This window comes from Mus musculus, chromosome 11, assembly GCF_000001635.26.
Source record: "Mus musculus strain C57BL/6J chromosome 11, GRCm38.p6 C57BL/6J".
In the NCBI taxonomy this organism is placed as follows: Eukaryota; Metazoa; Chordata; class Mammalia; order Rodentia; family Muridae; genus Mus; species Mus musculus.
Window position 1 is genome coordinate 29,154,389 of NC_000077.6, and position 23,990 is coordinate 29,178,378.

A 23,990-nucleotide genomic window follows, 5' to 3' on the forward strand; every position below is an offset into this window, starting at 1 on the left:
CTCTTGTTTCTGTCTGTTAATGCTACCTACAATTCCCACTAAGCTTACTATTCAGTATTTGCTTTCAAAATCCAGTGTAGCTGACTGGCAGAATGTTGACCTATGATGTATAAAGAATTGGGTTTGCTCCACAGCACCATTAAAACTAGAAGAGTTGCAGCAATGTAACTTAACATGATCAAATATTAATTATTGATCACATTGACTACTCAAATGAAAGAATATTGAAATTTTAATATTTACAAAGTAAGCAACTTTCTGAGTCAGTCTGGAGAAGTAAGTGAGGAATAGAAGTAACTTTTTAAGATAATTGGAATAGAAAGAACTTTCATTAGTGAGCTAGAGTCTGGATTCTACACCAGAGAAACCATTTCAGATCATACTTACTTGAGGAGTTACATTTTTATTGTGTCGCTTTTCCTTCTAGTGGCAAAGAAGGAGATACTGCAGATAATGAACAAAACGATTTCAAAACCTCGAGCATCAAGAAAAGAAAATGGACCAGTTGTAGGTAAGACATTAAAATTATTACCGGTAGTTTGATAGTATTAATATTTAAAGATTTACTACTATTTTAAAATATTTTTCTCCTATCAAAATAAGCCTATTTCATTTTATTATTGATAAATATCTTAAAAGAAAAAATTCTTTTACAATTATTCGTTTATTTGTGTGTATATGTAGGTGGGGCATGCATGTGCCATATTGTATGTCCCGGGTCCAACTTGTGGGACTTGATTATATCCTCCCACCATATGAGTCCTGGGGACTGAACTTAGGCTATTAGGCTTAGAAGCACATGCCTTTTCTGACTTTAGCTATTTTCCCAGCCCTAGAAAAAAGATTTTTAAATATTCTTTCCATAAAAATATGGAAAGTGAGAACAGATATATTTACACATGTGTACATGTATCAAAAATCACAATACATAAAATTTCTGTGTTATTTTTTTTTAAAACATTGTGTGTATTGAAAGAAGAGCAAACTTTAAATTTGAGAACATACTCTTTTTTTTAAGATTTATTTATTTATTATATATAAGTACACTGTAACTGTCTTTAGACACAGCAGAAAAGGGCATCAGATCTCATTACAGATGATTGTGAGCCACCATGTGGTTGTTGGGATTTGAACTCATAACCTTTGGAAGAGCCATCGGTGCTCTTAACCGCTGAGCCATCTCTCCAGCCCAAGAACATACTCTTGTATATTTTTCATTAATATTATTCAAACAAATTTATCCTAGTTCATAATCAAAGATTTGTACATATGTTTAGGTTCGTATATCTTTGCCTTTTTTACATATTTGTCTGCACTGCATTTCAGAAACAGTAAAGGTTCCATTATCAAAACGAGCAAAATTCGTTGGGCCTGGTGGATATCACTTAAAAAAACTCCAGGCTGAGACAGGTAAGAGTTCTCTCTAGTTTGAGGGTATTATTAAATCCAAACCATGTAAGTTTGCTATTTTATCTCTACTGTGCTACTCTTAATCCTCAACAATATTCAAAAAGGACAAAGCAGCAGTATTGGGATATGCCTGTGATCCAGATATATTGGATAGCAGCATGGAGGACAAACATAGCAAGACCCTGCTTCAGATGAAAGGAAAGGATGACAAAAATTCATCATACTCCTTTCACATTTAAAATTGGAAATTCCCAAATAAGTTTTAGTTTTTCACTTGAAAGGCTTATTATTACACTTTCTTACTTCTACTGCTTTGACTTAGTTTCACTCAGGATCTTTTGTTTAAAGAGTATATATACAGAGGCCAGGTGTGGTGGTGTACACCTTTAATCCTGCATTCAGGGGCAGAGACAAGTGGATCTCTATGAGTTCAAGGCTAGTCGGAGTTCAAAGACAGTCAAGGCTACATTTATTGAAGGTTGTCTCAAAAAATTCAAAACAAAACAACAAAGAATATATCCAGAAATAGTTAAGTTTTGTTTCTTCTAGAAGCAATGTTTTAGATGGCCTAGTCTCATTTCGGGCTTGTAAAGGGCAAGAAGCAGAGTTGCTTTAACCAGTGTTAAGAGTGAGAAACTAACATGATTCACCTATTCATTCTAAAGGATGAAAATGATAAAGCAAGATAATGAAAGTATTCTGCTGTAATTTCTAGTCATAATTAAAGAGCAAAACGAAAGCCCTAAAAATTGGCCTTAAAAATGTTAGGACATGGTTTACTGTTATATCCACAGAGCCTGGTAAAATGGCAGGTACCTGGCAGCAGAGCAGTGTATGCTTCATGGTGAGCAGTTCCCGTCACTACGGGACTAACATTAAGCATACAAAGAACCCAGTCCAATTGTTTTGAGGCCCCTCCCCTATTCTCATATTTGCTTTTTAGATTAGTCACCTTTGGCAATGAGATTGTTAATTTTAATGTATTAAGTTACCTCTTTTTTGTCCCTCCCACTCTGTGACGCTGTGTTTCTTCTAAAGGTGTAACAATTAGTCAGGTTGATGAAGAAACCTTCTCCATATTTGCACCAACACCTACTGCAATGCATGAAGCAAGAGATTTCATTACAGAAATTTGCAGAGATGATGTAAGTGTACATCTCGTGATAGTTTTTCCCTATTTTTCCTGTTATCTTTATTAGTCTAATGGTTTATTTTACACTTTACAGCAAGAGCAACAATTAGAATTTGGAGCAGTTTATACCGCGACAATAACTGAAATCAGGTAATTACAAGTAAGCAATGGGCTCACTTTTAAAAGACTTTTACTGCAAGCCCAGTTTCACTTTATATTTAGATATATGCCAGTAGCTGGGGGGAGGGGGGTGGATTTACTTATATATCAAGGTCTCTAGCCCAGACTGGATTAAAAGTCATTATGTAGCTGAGAATTACTCTGAACTGTTTTTGCTCTTTATTCTTTTTTTTTTATTATTATTATTATTATTAGATATTTTCTTCATTTACATTTCAAATGCTATCCCAAAAGTCCCCTATACCCTCCCCCGGCCCCTGCTCCCCATCCCACCCACTCCTGCTTCCTGGCCCTGGCATTGCCCTGTACTGGGGCATATGATCTTCACAAAACCAAGGGCCTCTTTATTAAGTGTATAGATGTTTTGTCTGCGTGTATGTCTACTCACCATTCAGTGCCTGAAGAGGGAAGAGGGTGTTAAATTCCCTGGGACTGGCATTAGATGGTTGTGAGCCACCAGGCAGGTGCTAGGAATTTAAACCTAAGTTCTCTAGAAGACCAGGATGTACATTTTAGCCACTGAACTGTGCCTCTAGCCCACACCTTTTTTGTTTTGTTGTGCTTATTGTTTGTTTTATATATATGGGGATTTTGCTTACATGTATTTCTTGCAAGTGTGTGTGTGTGTGTGTGTGTGTGTGAGAGAGAGAGAGAGAGAGAGAGAGAGAGAGAGAGAGAGAGAGAGAGAGAGATCTGCAGAGGCGAGAGAGAGAGAGAGAGAGAGAGAGAGAGAGAGAGAGATCTGCAGAGGCCTGAGAGAGAGAGAGAGAGAGAGAGAGAGAGAGAGAGAGAGAGAGAGATCTGCAGAGGCCTGAAGAGGGCATCAGAGTCCTTTGAACTAGAGTTACAGACCAATGTGAGCAGCCATGTGGGTGCTGAGACTCAAACCCAGGTCCTCTAGAAAAGCAGCAATACTCTTAATTGCTGAGCCATCTCTCCAACTGACTCCGAACTTCTGATCTTTCTGCTTCTACCACCTTGACTTGTTTATGTAGTGCTGGGAATCAAACTCTGGGCCTTGAGTATATGAGTACTATACCAATTGAAGCTACATCCCTAGCCTCACGCAATTCTTTTTTTTTTTTAAGCTAATTTTTTTTTTCTATGCCATTATGTATGTTTTCAGTAACCTGGTTCTATAATAATAGATTCTTCTGCCAGAATTTTTTCCTTAAACCAAAGTTTCTACCATATTTTATTTTCACAGCACATATTCTGCCAATTTAATTTTCTCTGAAAACAGCCTAAAACATAGATACTATTCCCTTTTCATTATTATTGTTTCTACAGATATTGATAATTAATACATATTTTCAAGTCCATTTCAACCTCAAAGTATTTTTACCAGCTGAAATTACCCCAGAATACTATTTCGGGGTGAGGAGGTATAGAATGGGAATGGGACAATTTATTTAACATTACAGGTGAAAAATAAGCAATATAGTTAGTTGCTTTCAGACTAGAGAAAAAAGAAAGAGAACCAACCAGCCATCTGTATATAACTACGGGTCCAGGATATCTAATGTCCTCTCTGACCTCCACAGGCACTAGGCACACACATGGTACACAGACATGCATACACACACACACACACACACACACACACACACACACACACATGCAAAACATTCACACATACAAAATAAATCTAAAATAATAAAATTTCAAAAATGTTGAAGAGAAACACAGGTTTCTCTTTTTCTCTATCCTTCTTGGTGTTTTGATTCACAAATGATTCATAACTATAGGGCATAATTTTCTATTGCAAAATAAGGATTTGGGCTCAGGATATGTAGCTTATTAGAGGTCTTATGTATGAGGTCTTGGGTTCAATCCCAAGCACTGTGAAGACAGGGAAAGGAGGGACAGAGACTAAAAGACAGGGAGAGAGGGATGAGAAAAATATATTTGTTGCATAGTCATAATTTTTATAATCATGAGAATATATCCTAGAAGCCATGCATGGTGGGACATGCCTTTAGTCCCAGCACTTGGATGGCAGAGGCAGGTGGATTTCTTTGAGTTTGAGGCCAGCCTGTTCTACAGAGTGATTTCAAGCACTAGAGAGAGAAACCCTGTCACCAGAAAAAAAGAAAAAGAAAAATATATCCAAGAATATGGTCAGGGATTTGTTTGATACTCTTCCTTAAGACCATAGATTCTATTTGTTGGTATACATGCTACTGTTTTAACCAAGCTGCTATCTTTTTACAGAGACACTGGAGTGATGGTAAAACTGTATCCAAACATGACTGCAGTGCTGCTTCATAATTCACAACTTGACCAACGAAAGGTAAAAGGAAAGTCTAATTAATTTGTGTGTGTGGTGGATGTGTGCTGAGTGAGTACATGCATGTGTGCATGGAGATCAGAAGAAGGTATCAAGGATCCTCCTCTGGGTCTCCCCACTTTATTCCCTGGAAACTTGATCTCTCATACCCTGCAGTTTGCCATTGTCATCTAGTCTGGTGGCTAGCCAGCTCCAAAGATCTTGTCTCTCCGCATTGTCCACAGTACTGGTGTCACAGGCACAGGCATAACTGTCCCTAGCTTTTTATAGATGCCGGGGATCTGAACTCAGGTTCTCAGTTTGTGCAACAAGTGTTCTCGTCTTCTCAGCTATCTCCTCGGCCCAGATCTCACTATTTCTAATTGTTAAAAACAATTAATATTAAAATCAACCGAATTGTTGAGAATTGTGCATTTTGCCCATTAATTGTGCATTTTGCAATACTTATCTACAAAGAGTTTTGTGTAAGCCGGGCATGGTGGCACATGCCTTTAATCCCAGCACTCAGGAGGCAGAGGCAGGCGGATTTCTGAGTTCGAGGCCAACCTGGTCTACAAAGTGAGGTCCAGGACAGCCAGAGCTATAAAGAGAAACCCTGTCTCGAAAAACCAAAGAGTTTTGTGTGGCTTTCATTTTCTTCTGACTACTTTGATATTTTTGATTTTGCAGAAAAACAAATACAGCTATTCACTTAGGGAAAGATGTTTACTTCTGTAGTTATTAATTATATATAACTAATGTATTAACTTTTTTTCAGATTAAACATCCCACTGCCCTAGGACTAGAGGTTGGCCAAGAAATTCAGGTACCTATGTTCTATATATTATCTTTAAAGGTGTAAATTGTGCTTCAAGTTCCAATTAGTCTTTTTGAAAGAGTAGAATAAACACTTAACTTGTATCTCTGCACGGTGCTTTTATAAGCTAGGGTGCCTTAACCAGACTTTCTAAGTAAGGATTTAAAATAAGACTCTTTCCCTCAAGGAGATCACAAAAGAAAGAAAGAAGGGAAGGGAAGGGGAAGGGGAAGAGGAAGGAGAGAAAGAAAGAGAGAGGAGAGAAGAGACAGAGACACTACCATTTGGTGATAGACTTGATAACATGGTTGAAAGCCTTGTCCAGTTTGAGTGGCTGAGCCTTTGTACTTGACATGTTTTTGAACTTACCTAAGACTAATGTTGCTGGGGCCTAGAATTCTGATAATAAAATTGACCTTGTCCTCTATCAGTGAATAGAAGTTGTTCATAATCTGGTGTGTTGGATGCACCACATTCTGTTCTGGTTATACCTGAGTAACTAAGGCCACGAGTTTATTCCCAATCTGTGCTCCTATCGTTTAAGCAGCTTTGGGAAAAGATGAGACCCAATATAGCATCCATCCATTTCATCCTTGTTTGCCTTTTCCATGGAAAAATATACTCTACTGTAATAGTCCCTGAGTCGTAGAGAAAGTATGAGTATGTAAGCACCCTACAGAATTTGTAGAACTGGGTTTAGAATATCCTTATATAAATCATAACTGTAACTTTTGTCTTCAGTATAGAGATCTAGAGACCATTAAAAGGCACAGCCAGTTTACCAGAAGTCTCTAAATTTTTGCTGGTTAGTTAATTAACTTTGGGTTTTCTTTAAATAAGATCTTACTTTAACCCAGTGAGCCATTGTTTGGTAGCTCAGGCTATCCGAAAATTCAGCAAGCCTCCTGCCAACAAGTGTTAGGATAACAAGCATAGGGAAATACACATTGATTCTTTTTATTTTTTTATAACAGCTACTTAACCAGATTATATTTATTGAGTGTATCTCTACATAGAACTAAGCTGTGCTTTTATTAGACACACACAAATATTAATTACTGCCTTATTTGGACAGCGTAAATCTAAATCTATGAAATTACATGTTAACTTTAATCTATTTCTTTAACATAGGTCAAATACTTTGGCCGTGATCCAGCTGATGGAAGAATGAGGCTTTCTCGTAAAGTACTTCAGTCTCCAGCTACAACTGCTCTCAAAACTCTAAATGATAGAAGCAGCATTGTAATGGGAGAGCCTGTCTCACAGTCATCTAACTCTAACCCTTGACTCCTTTTGAAATAATATTCAATGGCGATATTCTGTGGAGCAAATTTTAACAGTCCTGCTTACTGTGTAGATTTATATATAATTTGAGTATAATTATTTGTATTAAAATGATCATGTGCCTTTTTTATTTCAGGAGCAACCTATATTTGCTTATTCTTATTTGGATTAAATCAATAAATATTTATTATTAAAAATAAGCTATTTTTATATCTTAGGAAAGAGAACCTTTCTGTTCCTATAATTGTAAACTATTGAAAAATAATAGATCATGTATACCTCCCTAAGGATCTTTTTTATACCTTCCTTCTCTTCATATATAATAATAGCCACTCTCATTAGTTCAACAACTGTGCTTGCCTACTATTATTTTACACACTAGAAGTTGGCATTTTGAAAGCCAGAACCTAGTTCTTCAAAGCAATTACACATTTAATTGGGAGGAGCTGATTTGATTCAGTTGCTAATGATTCGTCTTTCAAATTGGTCACAAGATCATAAATACAGTGAAATGAATCCTATAAATGGAATTCTTGCTAGAGTAACTTGGTTTTTTTAATTACCTAATATAAAAATTACACACTCATGGGACAGAACTAGGTCATTCTTCATATTATGTAATTGGCAGTGTGTGAATATTTTTGTAAGAATGAGAGGAATCAGTCAGTATAAAGATTATTGATATAATGTCTAGAAATAACTGATAACTGTCAAATCCATCGCCTTTTTATTTTTATTTTTTTTCTGAGACAGGGTCCCTAGAACCCACTGGACCAGGCAGGCCTGGAACTGAAATCCACCTGCCTGACACCACATCACTCAAAGGAGTGAGCCACCATACCCAGCTAATTGCTGTAATTTAAAACATGCTAATAGTCCACAAAAAGTAAATACTACATAATTTAGACTGTGTTCCTTTTTATAATCTTATAAAAAATATATGTGAATTTTTGATTTGGGATTTATTTAAATATGTACTTGTTCAAGCCAAAGATTTTTAAGGTATGTTTATACTTAAGTCAGTAAATATTATTCTGTGTAAAACACCATATTAGACAATATTGATACATGTTCTGAAATATTGAAGTAACTGAAAATGAACAATTATTTCTATAATTAATATTATTTAGTAGTGACCACCAAATCCTTAATTTAAGGGACAGTAACCTTTAGTGGTAGGACTTTTTAATTTTAATTTGGTTTTCTTAAATTTGCTCTTAATTTTCAAAGGCATCAAAGGTATGCTAAACTGCTAACAATTTGGAAAAAACAAAGCCAATTCTTAGAACTCCAAGAGAATGCTACAGAATTAAACAGATAGCTCACTAATACCAACAATTGAAGCACCATCACTTCTGCTTAAGACAGGAGCCTACCACACGTGCCAGCCAGAGCATCTGCTTATCTTTATTTAAATCATGGTAGTTTTCCATAATTTCTAAGTGTTTAATCTTGGACTATCATATGCCAAAAACTGATTTATAGTACTTACAGGTTGTTCCTTTATGACCTTTATTTTGACATAAGTTAGTGTTCAATTCTTTTTACGTTTATTTATTTTGTGAACTTACAAACTACTGTGCATGGGTGGGAATCAGTACAACCCACTTTGTGGGTTCCAAGAAACAAATTCAAGTCATCAAACTTACAACAAGCACCTTTACCTGCCAAGCCATCTTCCTCACTCAAACTATGGGTTTTATTTGACTATTTTCCTTCCCTTCCTAAATATCTTAAATTTCTAGATCTAAGAAGCATGGACATCAGCAGCTGTTTCATTCAGCTTACTTAGCCAAACTGAATTCATTCATTTAACATTTACTATGGACTGAGCACTATGACATGTGCAGTGACGTCAGCAAGCAAAGCTAAAAGTTCTAAAATGCTTAGTAAACAAGCATGGAACACATGATGATGTAGTAGCAGATGCTTTAAATTAGAAAGACATTTGCGTAAGGGGTTGAACTGATCTGTCCTATAAGTCCATGATGAACAAAATCACCTTCAGGAAGAAAGGATTTGTTTAGTGGCTTGCTCCCATGCATTCCTCAGCTTATTTTCTTAAACCATCCAGGATCACCTGACTAGGGGTGGTGCTAATGAGAGAATGCTTCCATCTGATTAGCCTATAGGCAAGTCTGTTGGGGCATTTTATTGGTTAATGCTTGATATGCAAGTCTTAGAAGTCAACTAAAACAGCACTACTTGATTATCTCACGGGGAAGTGGAATATAAAGTTGAAAGAGGAGGAAGCAGTCAAAATGCTAACTTTAGCCTGCAGGTTGTAAAGATAATAGATCTGATATCAGTGGACAACTAGCTAAATAAGAGTGAAAGTTATAGAAAGCAGGGTTTTTTTGTTTGTTTGGTTGGTTGGTTGGTTTTTTTTTTTTTTTTTTTTGGTGACTGTTGGGAGCCGCCCTCACATTTGCCATTATAAGATGGCGCTGACAGCTGTGTTCTAAGTGGTAAACATAATCTGCACACGTGCAGGGGCAGTTTTCCTGCCATGTGTTCTGCCTTTACAACTGGGCCGATGGGCTGCAGCCAATCAGGGAGTAATACGTCCTAGGCGGAGGATAATTCTCCTTAAAAGGGACTGGGTTTTGCCATTTTTTTTCTCTCTCTTGCTTTCTTTCTCTCTCTCTCTTGCTCTTGTTCTTTTTCTTGCTTTCTTGCTCTCTCTCTTGTTCTTGCTTTTTCTCTTTCTTTCTCTTGTTTTCTCATTCTTGCTCTCTTGCTTTTCTTGCTCTTGCTCTGGCTCTTGCTTCTCTCTCTTGCACTCTTGCTCTCTTGCTCTCTGGCTCCTGAAAATGTAAGCAATAAAGCTTTGCCGCAGAAGATTCCGGTTTGCTGTGTTCTTCCTGGCCGGTCGTGAGAACGCGTGTAAGAGTTTTGCCGCAGGAAAAAAAAAAAAAAAATCTCCCCCTTTTCTTTTAATAAGAGCAATAGGCCACCCATATTAATGAGAGTGGAGATAGAGGTCAAATCCCCAGTGTGCAGGTAAAGGAGCCGTACACATAACCTCCTCCCAGGCTCATCACCCAGAGGGGTCCTGGTCTGGTCCCGTGTCGTTTTACCTGGGGAGAAGGACACTTGGACACTCAACCTTCTTGAAAGATGACATGTCTCCCTAGAATAGGCTCATATGTGCCGCAGAGCCCTTCTACTGCAGTGCTTAGCCGTGCAACTCTCTCGGGCTGCTGAAGCACACTCACTCTATCCCGTGCAATGAGACTAGCCTCGTGGGGTGCAAGAGCTGAATGGCCAGCGACCTATTGCTTAAGCATAGATAACCATATATCAGGGGAAGCACCATGTTCTAGAGCTGCAAGTGCCTGGGCAATAACCACCTTGTCTCTCCTAGTTTGGGCCTTAAGCTTACAGACCAACCAAAGAAGCAACACTAATCCACAGCAAAGTGTATCTCCAAATAATCCCACCCATACCCATTCTTTAAAGAAGGAAAATGCTGAGGAGATCCAATTGGGTAATCCTTTGGTCAGGGACATGTCCAAGCGCGTGGAGTTGACCTGAATGATGGCAAGTCTCAATTCCCGAAGGGTCTGATCAAATTCAGCCGTCCAATTCTGTAACATATACTGAGAAAGACTTTTTGACAAGTTAGCTGCCCTAGTAAATTTCTCATACTGAATGGAAGTAACGCATAATGAGAGGTCCCCCAAGCTCCCGACAAACCCTAAGCCAGTTTTGTAAGCCTTTGTTCTTTCTTGGGGCTATGGCCGCTCTGCATTCCTGCGTGGCTTGCTCATAAATGAGCTATTCTACCAGAGGCGCGGCTTGCTCTGAATCTCCAAAAATACGCTCTGCTGCCTCTGTTATTCTGGCCACAAAATCTGAGAATGACTCCTGAGGTCTCTGGACGATCTTTGTTAGTTGTCCAGTGGCTTCACCTGCTTGGGAGAGCGCCTTCCAGGCCCTAATAGCCTTTTCATCTGATTCAGAACTATTAAGTACTGGCTCCTTGAGCTCACCTAGTGATGAGTATAGGCTCCTTCTCCTAGAGACCTCTGCTAATTGATCTTTTTTCTTTTCTTTTTCCTTCTCCTTCCTTCCAATCTCTCCCCAGGTATTCTTACCTGACCTAAACTTTTCCTCAGGTTCAAGACCCTTGGAAAGGCCTGTATACTTATTTTGTGTACCATATTTCCTCTTTGCTCCTACTCTCTCTCCCCGCTTTACTTCTGATAGATTGCCCTGAATTTCATCCAGAATTTTCAGCCCTGCCTTAACCACTTGATAACATGTGAAAAGGAACAAAAAGGCTCCTAACACTAGAGAAAGTTCAAGGCCAAACATACCTTGTAAAGCTATTTCCCACTTTACTTCTGATAGACTGTCTTGAATTTCGTTAGAAAGTTCAAGGCCAGACGTACCTTGTAAAGCTATTTCCCACTTTACTTCTGATAGACTGTCTTGAATTTCGTTAGAAAGTTCAAGACCAGACTTACCTTGTAAAGCTATTTCCCACTTTACTTCTGATAGACTGTCTTGAATTTCGTTAGAAAGTTCAAGGCCAGACTTACCTTGTAAAGCTATACTTACGGGTACCCTGTTCCCCAGCTGAAGAGTTCTGAATTCACGCAGTTGAATCCTTCTCAACAGTCTGTTTTACGGGAACCTTTATGACCGTGACCCGCAGTTCTGGTTCCGGAATGAGGAATCTTCCTTGCGCCGGTGATGGTTAACTCCCGTCCCGAGTTTTCTTGTCCCGGGTTTCAGCACCAACTCTTACACGCGTTCACGACCGGCCAGGAAGAACGCAGCAAACCGGAATCTTCTGCAGCAAAGCTTTATTGCTTACATTTTCAGGAGCCAGAGAGCAAGAGAGCAAGAGAGCAAGAGAGAGAAAAGGAACAAGAACAAGAAAGCAAGAGCAAGAGAGAGAAAAAGCAAGAACAAGAGAGAGAAAAAGAATGGCAAAACCCCGTCCCTTTTAAGGAGAATTATCCTCCGCCTAGGACGTATTACTCCCTGATTGGCTGCAGCCCATCGGCTCAGTTGTCATTACGGGAAAGGCAGAACACATGGCGGGAAAACTGCCCCTGCACGTGTGCAGATTATGTTTACTACTTAGAACACAGCTGTCAGCGCCATCTTATAATGGCAAATGTGAGGGCGGCTCCCAACAGGTGACCTTTTGAGCTCTATCCTCCCCAGAGAAAAGGTACCTATGAACCAAAGTAACCAATCCAAGTCAAGTTCATCAACAAGTGAATCGATTGGGTCTGTGTATGGGAACAGTGGCAACAGACATTAAGAAAGATACCCCAAAAGAAATTTCCACCCCAGTGGTGAGTCTTGTGACACTTTCTTTTTCAGTTGGAAAATATTAAGAGGCCTTGGCAAAACATAACACACACCCACACCCCAAACAAAAATTTTTTTAAAAATTAAAAAGAGTCTTTTATGAGCACAATGCTACAGTATGTTGTTCTTTGTTTCCTTTGGAAACTTAATGTTTAATATAGTTACTAATTAATTTGATAGGCACTCTAGCTAGGAGTTCTTGTAACCATAACTTCCCTGGAGTTTACTGTAAAACAGGCTGACCTAACTTGAAGCTATCTTTCTGCCTCTACCTCCCAAATGTTGAGAGTTGCTTATATGCATCTTGGCTCTGGTGTTTTTTAAAGTCATGGTGGGGGCTAATAAGATGGCTCAGCAGATAGATACTTGTCTTGACAATCTAGGACCATGTAATAGAAAGAAAAAACTGATTTCCCCTAAGTTGTCCTCTGACCTCATACATACTGTCAAAAAAAGTGTAAACATGCACAATAAATATTAAAAGAAAAAAAAGTTTTCAAAAAAAAATATTGGCCAGCAAGATCCTTTGGTGGATAAAGGCACTTGCCGTCAAGCCTGACTTTAATCTGAGAGACTCACATAGTACAAGGAGAGTATTAACTCACACAAGTCCTGACCTCCACATGTATGTCATGGCATGTATATATGCATATACACATACTAAATGAATAACCATGTATTTTTATTATGGGCATAACAGTTCAATCCCCAGAACACACATTAAAAAAATCCAAACATGAAGGCTTGAACTTGTAATCCCAATACCAGGTAGATGAAGACAGGTGGAACCTTGGGGCTCGCTGGCCAAATTGCAAGCCAGTGAAGAGACCTTATCTCCAAATGAATGATCCCTGAGGTTTAACTGTGTCTGCACATTGATACACAAAGTCATTTTAGAGTGATAAGAGTTGATCATAGTGGCAGGCACCTGCAATACCCAAGCTCCAAAGGAGGCTAACGCAGAAGAATCTCTTAAAGGCAGATATTTAACCCTTGTCTGGGTAACAGTACAACCTAATCTTTCCCAAAAACCCCAAGCTGCATAGAGAAAACAAGCTATTAACTAGAAGGAAAAAAAAGTGTAACTTTCTAAGCAGTGGAATTTGAATTGCTTCTTAATATAGAGAGGTCACTAGGTGAGCCTGGCTGTAAGGAATGGTGGCAGGAGAGAGACAGACTGTTGAGTAGTAGTTGTTTCATAATCAGACAAAGATAAGAGAATATACAGTAAAGCAGTTTAGAATTAAGACTGAACTTTATTCTACATGTGCTAGGAGTACTGAAAAACACCATGTTTCATGAAAACTACAGTAGCAGTTGCCTACTAATATTTTTAAATTGTGCCTATAAAATTACCATAATTCTCAAGAATTCATAAACTAGAAAGTGATACTAAAGAACACAAAGCATAAAATATGTAGGTAATTATCATAACATATAAAATAACAAAAATATTGAGGGGAACACATATCACCAGTTCCCAGAGAAGTAACTTAAAAAATTCAATGTATACAATGTCCATAATTTGGCAAATATCAGTCAAAAATTAGAAATGGGCTGGAGAGACGGCTCAGCAGTTAGGACTGGGTTCCCAGCACCCACATGATGGCTTACAGGGCTAGCTTATATCAACCACCAGTAAACTACAGTTCCAAGAGATCCGACAACCTCTTCTGCCCTCAGCAGGATCCTGAATGCACATGATATATATATTTATATATATTAGAAGTATTAGAAATATATGTATGCATATATATACATATATATTAGCTAAGTATTAGAAACATAACACTATGTCAAAGTCAGGAACAAAACAAGCACCACTATTATTCAACACTTCTGGTGGTTATGAAATTAAAAGGTGTATCAGAGAAAAACAAAAACACTTTGAGATGACCACCTAAACCACTTAACAAAACAAGTATGATTCACAAGTGAGCACATCAGAGGAACTAGCTCTCTTCCTCAGGAGTCCAAGCTGCTATGTGGAGAACTCGTTTCCACTTTTCTCAGCAAAACTTTTCCAGGCCTTGAAGAGCTAAACCTGCAATGACTTTGTCCTATGCCTGTAGTCTATTTTATGGTTAAATACCTGCTCCCAAAGAGTGCAAGTGAAGTCTACGAAGCCTCTTAGCTGCACACTGAAAATCTAATTCCAGGTGTAATGTGACTTCCCAACTCAACATTCTGGCTGATTTTAGGTCCTTTGGTGTGTAATCTTCCAAGCAGTTCCCATAGATTTAAACCTAGTTACCATGGTTTCAGAGCTAGAGAGAAAATAAATAAGTAGTAAAGGAAAGAAAGTGCTTGCTTTTATAAGGATTCATGAGCTGCATCTACAAGGTCTGAGGGTCCAAAAGTCTACAATCCCAAAATCACTAAGGGGCTCTCAACCACATTTTAAGGCTTCGGTTTTCCCAACAAAAGCCTTGGTTACATAGCCAAGACTAGCCTGAGCATTCAGATATCTTTAAAATATAAAATGGAGCTCCACGTACCTCAAGTCCTATATCTACCCTTAAAATTGCAAGAAATAAGCTCAAGTCTATCACTTGGGACCTAGATTTAGTCTCTGAAATATCCTAAATACCTCAATTTCAGTCTCTAGTTATTTCCTCCATATTTTTTAGGTGCCTGAAATTTTGCACAGGCAACATGGTTATTGTCAGCAAAAAGAGGCCACATTGTGTCAGACACTAAAACCATTCCGCAAAAACAATCTTACTGCTTGTTTTCTTGCCTTAGTATACAACCTGTGATGGCCATTCATGGTTGTCAGCTTGACTAAATCTGGAATTAACTAAAACCCAAGCAATTGGATAGGTTCCTGTGCTGCTTTGAATGAAAATGGCCCCCATAGGCTAACAGGAAGTGGCACTATTTGAAAATAGTAGGACTTGTGCCCTTGTTGGAATATGTATGGCCTTGGGGTTAGGCTTTGGAGTTTCAAAAGCCCAACCTAGGCCCAGTGGCACATTCTCTCTCCCTGCTGCCTGTGAATCAAGATGTAGAACACTCAGCTACCTTTCCAGCACCATGTATACTTGTGTGCTGCCAGGCTTCTGCCATGTTGATAATAGACTGAACTTCTAAGCTGTAAGCCAGCCCCAATGAATGTTTTCCCCAATTATTGTTGTGGTGTTCGTGTTTCTTCACAGCAATAAAACTCCAACTAAGACAGTAACCTGGGTACACAGGGATTTTTTTTTCCTTAATGAAATTATTTGAAGTGGGAAGATCACCTTTAATTTGGGCCACACCTTGCCTGGCAGCTTATGTAAAGGACATGGAAGAAGGAAGTTTGCTCTCTTTACTTGTTCCTACTCTTGATCTCACTGGCAAGTCCATTCCTTCACTGGAGCCTACTTCTTCAGATTCTGCCATATACTGAAGACCAACAGAGTCATAGAGACATACAGCCTCATAGACTAAATTACTAGATTCTTGGACCTTCCATTCATAGAGAGCCATTGGACTAGCTAGACCATAGGCTGTAAGCCTTTCTATAAATACACACACACACACACACACACACACACACACACACACACACACACAATCATTCTCAGAGAAGGTCATCAGAGAACTGAAAGTGGTAACAATATACATACATACATACATATTATATACATGAATTCTACCAAACTCATATGGCTTAAGGGAGGGTTTTTTGTTTTTTGTTTTCTGCATTTTTTTTCCTCCTGCAAAAATACCTGTGTCAGGTAGGAGAAAGGGTTCTAATGTGCTTGCCGCCAAGACTGACAACCTGACTTTGACTTCTAGGACTGACTTCTACACTATGTTGTAGCACAGCCCCTCCCTTCACCAAATGAATAAATCTCATTTTTTAAAAGCTTCTATGGCAGTGATGAGATGTTTCAGCAGTTAAAGAATTCTGGTGGAGAACCCATCTGGCTATTCACAACTATAACTCTGGTTCTAGAGCATCCAAAACCTTCTGGTAACCACACACATACAAAAACACACGCAATAAAAATCTTTTTTAAAAATGTGTGGCATTTGTATTGTAATATAACTATATAAAGTATTATAGTAATATAATCCAAAAATGATACAAATTATTCTGCAGGACCTTATAGGTTATAAGCAAAACATATGCCATTTTATATGAAAGACTTCATCATACAGATATTGGGATGGATTTGAGTCCTGGAAACAGTCATTTAAATCATCAAAAGACAACTACAGTATATTTACACACACATTTGCACATGCTAAACTATTTCTAAAACAAAATACAGCATAAAACCTAGTGGAAAGAAAACAATGTTCAAAAATTACTTAACATTTTTAGATGATGATAGCAGCATTAAATCAAATGTACAAATGTATAGGACACACACCAAGGAACTGCCCCCAGTCTAACCTCACACACAGTGAGAATGAGAGGGGATCTAGTGGGGAGTGATATAGTCACTGTTTTCTGGAGAATAGCGGGAAGCGGGAGCTGAAGAGACTTACCTTGCATTGCAGAAGTTCTTTGCCATTTTAATTTTTTCACATATAAAGGTATTACTTGTAAAGATCAAGGACATCAGGGGCTCATTTGGGCTACAACCTTTTGGAGTTGTAGTTTCCTTGTAAAAGACTCTGGGGGAAGGTATGGCTATGGCACAGTGATGCTTCCAGACTACAGCATAAGCTGGATGGACCCTGACCAAAACATTCTACAGAGAATGCTCTGGGCACCTGAAATTTCTGTCCTAAAGGCTGAGTGGGCTTCCAGGATCTATCCAGTGCTCTTGCCAACGTTCTTTTCTCCTTTAGAGTGGGCAATGAAAAGGATGCTTAGACAAATCCTTGGGTGTCCTCTAACATTGGGCTAAAACACTGACTCTGGAAAGCTTTCTATGGCCTTCCCCAAACAAGTCATATTTTCCCTGGTTCAAAGTACATTTTGTCCATATCAGTCACAGATTATCAGGGACTTATGTATAGTGATTCACGTCCTTTTATCATAGGCAGAATCCTGTTACATACCATAGGCTGCAATTTCCATATGCAGTCGTTACAGGCAAATGACAGCAGACCAGGCTAATTTTCTTGGTCCCTCATACATTTAAAGAATCGCAATGATAGTTCAAATTTTGAAATCCTTTTCAATCAAGCGACTATGTACATAAGACACCCTTTTAAACATGAGTTGCCGCCTAACCTCGTCAAATCATAAGCACACTTTGACAAGCATGGTGATGACTACAACTCCCGAAATACACCGCGGGATCAACATGTGCACCTGCCCCGTGTTCACCTTTCAGGTTAGAGCCAAGAGTTGAGGGACCATATAAGAGAACGGAGAGGCGGCAGAACTACGCTGGGAGCGGATGCCTTCGGGCGAGCGTCACGCTCTGAGCGACGTTAACTTCACGCTGGAAACCGTTCTTGCGGCACATGAAGCTGAGAGCTCCCCGAGGATTGTGAGGCTGTACGCCTGTGCTTGCCTCGTCGCTGCCGCCGGTCTCTCTGAACCTTTTAATGGTCCGTGGTACCCGGCTAACGGAAGAACGCTTCGGCGGGAAATAGGAACTGTCAACGCGTTTGTGGAACATTAGATCGCCCACTGCTCATCGTGGCCATGGAACACCTTCCCGGCAGAAGCCTCGCAGATTCTATAACGGATTTTAGTGGGTGAAGGCTCGACCTCCCATCGTCTTCACGAATGACTCGAACACCCTCACCCCGTCTCAGTCCTTTTCGGGCTGTCAGCCTGAGTCCCTACACTTGGCTTCACTCTAGTCCTGTGCACGCATTCGGACTTCTCAGCCTGGCTCTGTTCTGCTGAGAGCAAGTCCAGAGTTGACAACCCGCCACATGACCAACATCAGCCCTACAAATCCCGAAGAACAACTCGGCAACTCCATCGCCAAGGCAACCTTCTACACACGCTTCCTCCCGGCGCAGGTAGAAAAGCTCGCGGGACTTCCCCGCCCAACTGAGATTCCCGAATCAGGAAGCGGGGCCGAAAGAGGAGGAAGTCCCTCCTTGGCCGGCTCACCTCGGCGGCGCACTCCTCGCGAGATCGCCGAGGTCTGACTCTCCGGAAGTGTGTTCGGAGGTAAAGGTACTGTGCGTTGGGCTCGTCGGCCGCCGTAGCCCCTGCTAGGGCAGCCCGTACGAACCTGCTGGAAGAGGAAGAGAAAGGCAGAGAGTCGGGTTACAAGATGGCGGATCTGTAGTAGTAACCGCGGCGGGCGGCGGCAGCGGGAGAGCGAGCGAGCTCCGGGACGCAAAAGGAAGGGAGAGTGGTTGTGCGCCGCGGTGAAGGGAGGGGTAGCGGAGACCACGAGCGGAGGGCTCTCGGTGGCTCTGGTCACCCCTTCTCGCGGCTAAACCTTTAGAGCCATGGTAAACTCGGGCCTCTCCAGAGTCGCTGCCACCACCGCCGCTGCCGCCACTACCGGCTCTCAAGAGTGAGGGATACCGGCGAGGTGAGCGAGGAGGTGGCGGCTGGAACGGTGGGGCCAGAAGCCACCATGTCGGATACACGGAGGCGAGTGAAGGTCTATACCCTTAACGAAGACCGGCAATGGGACGACCGAGGCACCGGGCACGTCTCCTCCACTTACGTAGAGGAGCTCAAGGGGATGTCGCTGCTGGTTCGTGCCGAGTCCGACGGTAAGGGTATTGGAACGGTGGGGTAGGGGATAGTGCATCGGTTGCGGCACAACCTGAGGGTTAAGCGCTGCGCTCCGGTACTGTATTCTGACTAGCACCACTAGGGACAGCGCATTGGTCTTGAGCCTGCCCTTCTTTACGATAAAAACAAACTGCTGGGCCTGGATTTACTCTCTGTCAGACGTGAACTCGCAGTTCTCCGCCTCCATCCCTATTGAGGATTTGACTCCTTCTCCCCCCCCCCCCACCCCCCCATCCCAACCCGGTAGTTGAGGTTTAGAATGTATGAGTGGGAAGTCAGTAGAAGACCAGGTAGGAATATCGCCCATGAGATGACCCCCGACTCCCGAGCCGCTTTAGGTACAGTCCTGTCGGTTGTACCTATGTAGCATAAAAGGTTTAGAGAAACTCTGCCTTAAAAACAAGTTTCAGTTGTTCCAATCGCCAGGTGCTGGGGAAAACTAAAACGGACTTTCTCTTGGAGTTACTACAGACTGTTGCCACGAAACACACAAGCACGTACATATTTATTGATTGATCCCTCCAAGGCTGCCGTTGTAGGGAGTGAAAAAGTGGGTTCCACAATCTCGGCAAGTTAGAAAACTAAAGCGGACTGTGAAGTTGTATTTGTTGATTGCAGAATTCATAGAAACCATTTTAATATTAAAAACTGACAGCCATAATAAAAAAGCTACTACTTATATATACTCAAGAGCTGCCCAACTGGAACAGCTAATGCATTCAAGAAATAAAAGAATAGCAATCTTAGATCATTTTGGGCAAATGTTGTACTAGTGCAGAGTCCCTCATTAGGAGTTAAGAGGCATTTATTTCTACATTATGAAGAGGAGGGTTTGTCAAAGGAAAAGGATAAATATCATTTGTATGGTAAGTCTCTCTGGGGTCCTTGTAATTTGTTTTGTTAGACAGGAAATTCAGTGAAACAGCTTTTGTTAAAGTTTAGTCTTCAAATGGTCAATTAGACCTTAAAGGTTTTAGTTACCTCATAGTCTGAATATTGATTTCACATTTCCTTCCTTCTGAGGACATATGGAGGTAGGATGAAACAGTCTAAGTTAACCATGTAGTCTTTATTTAGAAAATATGAATTAAAATACATTTGTAGCTTCAGATGTTCATCTGGTGAGAAGACATGAAATGCTTACTAGATGTGTGCTACTGAAGGTTTTATAATTTCAGACTTTTTTTTTTTTTACTCTTTCAGGATCGCTACTCTTAGAGTCAAAGATAAATCCAAACACTGCATATCAGAAACAGCAGGCAAGTAGTTGTTTATCTTTAATTTGAAAACTTCATCTGTGATCCAGGATGTATTATTTATGTGACAAAGATGGGAATATTTTCCAGACAAGAAAAAAAGTTTGGTAACTAAAATTAGGAACCATATATATTTTCCTTCAGTTTGAGAGTTTCAGACTGAAAAGCAGTTTTTATATTGGTGATTTAATGTTGGTTTTTAATTGAGCCACTGTTTGTATTGCAATACAATGTATTCTTTGATCTTTAAAGTAAGCCAGGTCTGTTCTATATGCACTAAACCTTTTGTTCTAAGTCACATTTGAAAGAAATGGCTTAAAAGAAAATTCAGAGTGTTCACTTACTACCATTAAGAAATAATTCAAAGAGATGTTTTTAAAGCAAGGAGAGCCTGTTTGTGGTATGAAGTTAAATCCTTTGACCAAGGAGAAGAATTTTTTAAGTAGTATTTAAGTCTGCTTCTAATTGTATGCATATTTTAAAATAATAAATGGGTACTTAATAAATATACACATCGGTAATTATGCAGCATTTTCTGTTAATATTTATTGTCACTTTGGGAAAGGAAATCTGTTTTAGTATTTCTAATTAGTTAACATGACGTCATCTGTGGATGTTTTCATTTTTATTATGAAATACTAACAATATTAAATAGTTTAGAGAATAATATAGTGGACTCCATTATATAATAACACCATCAGATTTAACAATATTAACATAATATATTTTTTCAACCTTTTGTAATGTTTAACATGGATAGAGGTAAAATCTCCTTTGTATCTACCTCATTTTGTCTATTCTCTATTCTCCCTATGGTAACCCTATTATGAAATTGCTCTGTATTCTGTATATATGCTTTTTATACCCTTCTTGCATATGTATATAGTCATAAATGATATGTAGTCTTTGTGTTTTTAAACTTTTTACAATATACTATTGATAACATACTTTACATGTATTCTAAAATTTGTGTTTTCACACTTCTTTGAAGATTTATTTGTGTTAACATAGGGAGTTTTTTAAAATACTGTATTATAATTTTAATATATATAACTGTGAGTCCTTTGATTTTTGTGTGGGTGTAGTGTGATGTGTTTTGTAAATAAAGTCACTATGACAGGCTTTGGAAAGGAAAGACATTTTAGGTTTGTATTTATAGCATCAGGTCTATCTTTTTTTCAAAGTCTATGAGAATTTGGATTCTATAAACACTTCACAGAAGAGATAAAATTACATCTTTTGTAAAGCTTATTAATGGTAAAAATATTAATGTAAATTGTTGATGCATGCAATACATTCTTAGTTCTTCAATATATTTTAGTATTCAACTGGTGAGTTTTTTTTTTTTTTTTCTTGGAAAATTTTTATATGTGTCTATCTTTTTGGTGAAGAATTCAATTAAAACATTTGCCTTAAACTTTTGAGTGTTTCTCTGTATCTCAGATATATTTAAGGACATTTAAATAAATTTAATTTCTAATTCAACTAGGCAGTTAGGTACTCTGTGTTTGTGTTGACTTGGGAGTCTTTGCTTGTTGTGAAGAAATAATATTTTGACATTTTTATCTCCTACCTCTGAATATAAATGATGATGAAGACATTTGTAAGTGTGGATGCATATTCATGAGCAATTAGCTACACATTTAGTTAAAATAACTTTTCTCGATGTGTTGTGATATTTTAGCTACTATTCCTATTGAAAAGACCATATGGTACAGAGGCTTATTTGTAAAACAGTACTCCAACACTTTAAAGATATACAGTGGTTCTTCAAATACTTAAAAATTTTAAAGCATACTTTCATGTATAATGATACTTTCTAAAAAACTAGTTCGAAGCCAGGCAGTGGGTGTGCACCCCTTTAATCCCAGGACTCAGGAGTCAGAGGTTAGGTGGATCTCTGAGTTCCAGGATAGGCAAGGCTATATTGAGAAACCCTGTCTCAGAGAGAGAGAGGGAGAGGGGAAGGAAGATGAACTAGTTCTGGATAAATTTGGTGTGTGTGTATATATATATATATATATACCACACACATACATACATATACATATATATACACACACATAAACACACACAAACACTAAGTGTACAAAACATTGGAAAAATATATTTTAAAGATTTATGGCATCTGAAAATGTTTTCTGCAACTGGTCACATCTAAGTTAAAGTTCAGGGCTACATATCTTTATAGATTACACATACATGAGGGGAATAGGGAAAAGCATGCTGTGAATACTGTCTAGAGTCACCTCTTTTATTTACTTGACGTTTACTTAAATTGAGAGGACCTTTCTAGTGGAAGTCAGAGCCATTTAAAGTTTTAAGTTTAATTTCTTTGTAATATATAGGGTTTTTTTTTTCCTATTTTAACCAAAGTCGTGTTCAATTTGCAGTTTTTACTAAGTCACACAAGTTAGAATTCTTGAATACAACATTATTTTTATGTTTATTAGAATTATCACATCAGCATTTGTCAACATTTGAGATTTTAGATCATGCTAGAAAGTTATTTCCAAAATTAAAAGAAGTATATCATTAATAGATGGATTTTTAAATTAAAATGTGAGTGGATGGCTTATTTATAGAATACTTTACTAAATTAAAATATGTTGAATAGATTGAGAGTAATAGTCACAGTTTCAGTCCTAAAATGACTGCTAAATTGTCTGCTCAGAATAGATGGGTTTTTCTCTCCCAAAATATATTAGAATAAGTGCAATTAAGTATCAAGTAACTGAATTGTCGAAGGTTATCAGTAATTTACTGTACTTCCCCCCCATGTCTAGTTCTGGAAAGGGTGAGAGATGGGAAGGAAGTATACGTTCTCAGTACATTTAAGTATTTAAGGAAACACATTGGGAAGAAAAGAAAATGATTATCCAGTACAGCGTGAAACAGTGTCTGATACATGGTTAAGTAACTTAAAGTCAGTCCTACCATTTTTGAGTAAATCAAAAGTCAAAATCATAGGGGTAGAGAGAACTTAGCCTATTTAACATAGTTATGTTTTCCTGGGTTTAAAAGATAAGTCCTCACTTCAGTGAAACAATAGTAGAATGATAAGATAGCTAGTGAAAATTGTTTCAATAAGCCTAGATCTTACTGAAAGTGCATGAAAGTATTTCCTGTGGAGGCAGCTGAGGTCCAGAAAGGGTATGAATGAAAATGCAAAGCAGGAATATTTCAACACAAAATATTATAAACAGAAAACTTGTCTTCCACAGGTGTGGGCAGTAGAAAATTAGAGATAGGAGAAAGCACCAAACAAAAGTGTGCCATTATAAATTCTTGTTGGAGACCCAAAATGATGAAAATGATACTGCCTTTAAGCAAACCAGTATGATAATATCATGAATACTAGATGAGAGGAACATGGAGGAACAAAAGTGGGAAACTCTTGTAATAATTGTGATAGACTTGAAGAAATGTAACTCTGATATGTTTTCAAGAAGTTGCTAGAGGACATGGTAAATGATAAAACATCAAAGAAGAAATCAGAGGCTGCTGTCCTGTTTGTATTATTACTACTAGTAGTACTGTTACTATGACTGTAACTATTGCTATTACTGTCTAGTGTTTGGGGCCAAGAAAGTAATAGTTCTTTCCAGAAAGTGCATGAAGTTGAGTAGGCTTACATTGAGCTTTTGGTTTGA

At 38.7% G+C, this 23,990-nt stretch overlaps 2 protein-coding genes across 12 annotated transcripts in view; both read left to right on the forward strand.

The window, feature by feature from the left end:
* The window catches only part of Pnpt1 (polyribonucleotide nucleotidyltransferase 1), a 31,699-nt gene extending 24,260 nt beyond the window's left edge, over positions 1-7,439 (forward strand). For 2 of the 5 annotated variants that reach the window (XM_006514813.4, XM_030246330.1), the window contains exons 22-28: positions 428-511; positions 1,327-1,410; positions 2,449-2,555; positions 2,637-2,692; positions 4,937-5,015; positions 5,770-5,817; positions 6,940-7,292. In XM_006514813.4, coding sequence (XP_006514876.1) covers positions 428-511; positions 1,327-1,410; positions 2,449-2,555; positions 2,637-2,692; positions 4,937-5,015; positions 5,770-5,817; positions 6,940-7,095 — 614 coding nt within the window. In that variant the 3' untranslated portion in view covers positions 7,096-7,292. Of the gene's footprint in view, positions 1-427; positions 512-1,326; positions 1,411-2,448; positions 2,556-2,636; positions 2,703-4,936; positions 5,016-5,769; positions 5,818-6,939 lie in introns of all 5 variants that reach the window. The other 3 variants (NR_157297.1, XM_011243751.3, NM_027869.2) reach the window with 3 other exon arrangements.
* An 11,148-nt stretch (positions 7,440-18,587) lies between these two features.
* Ppp4r3b (protein phosphatase 4 regulatory subunit 3B) overlaps positions 18,588-23,990 on the forward strand; it is a 47,822-nt gene continuing 42,419 nt past the window's right edge. For all 7 annotated transcript variants that reach the window (NR_156485.1, NM_134034.3, NM_001363358.1 and 4 more), the window contains exons 1-2: positions 18,588-19,059; positions 20,285-20,340. Coding sequence is in view for 6 of the 7 variants with exons in the window: in NM_134034.3 (NP_598795.2) it covers positions 18,918-19,059; positions 20,285-20,340 (198 nt within the window). In the remaining variant the exon portion in view is untranslated. The remainder of the gene's footprint in view (positions 19,060-20,284; positions 20,341-23,990) is intronic.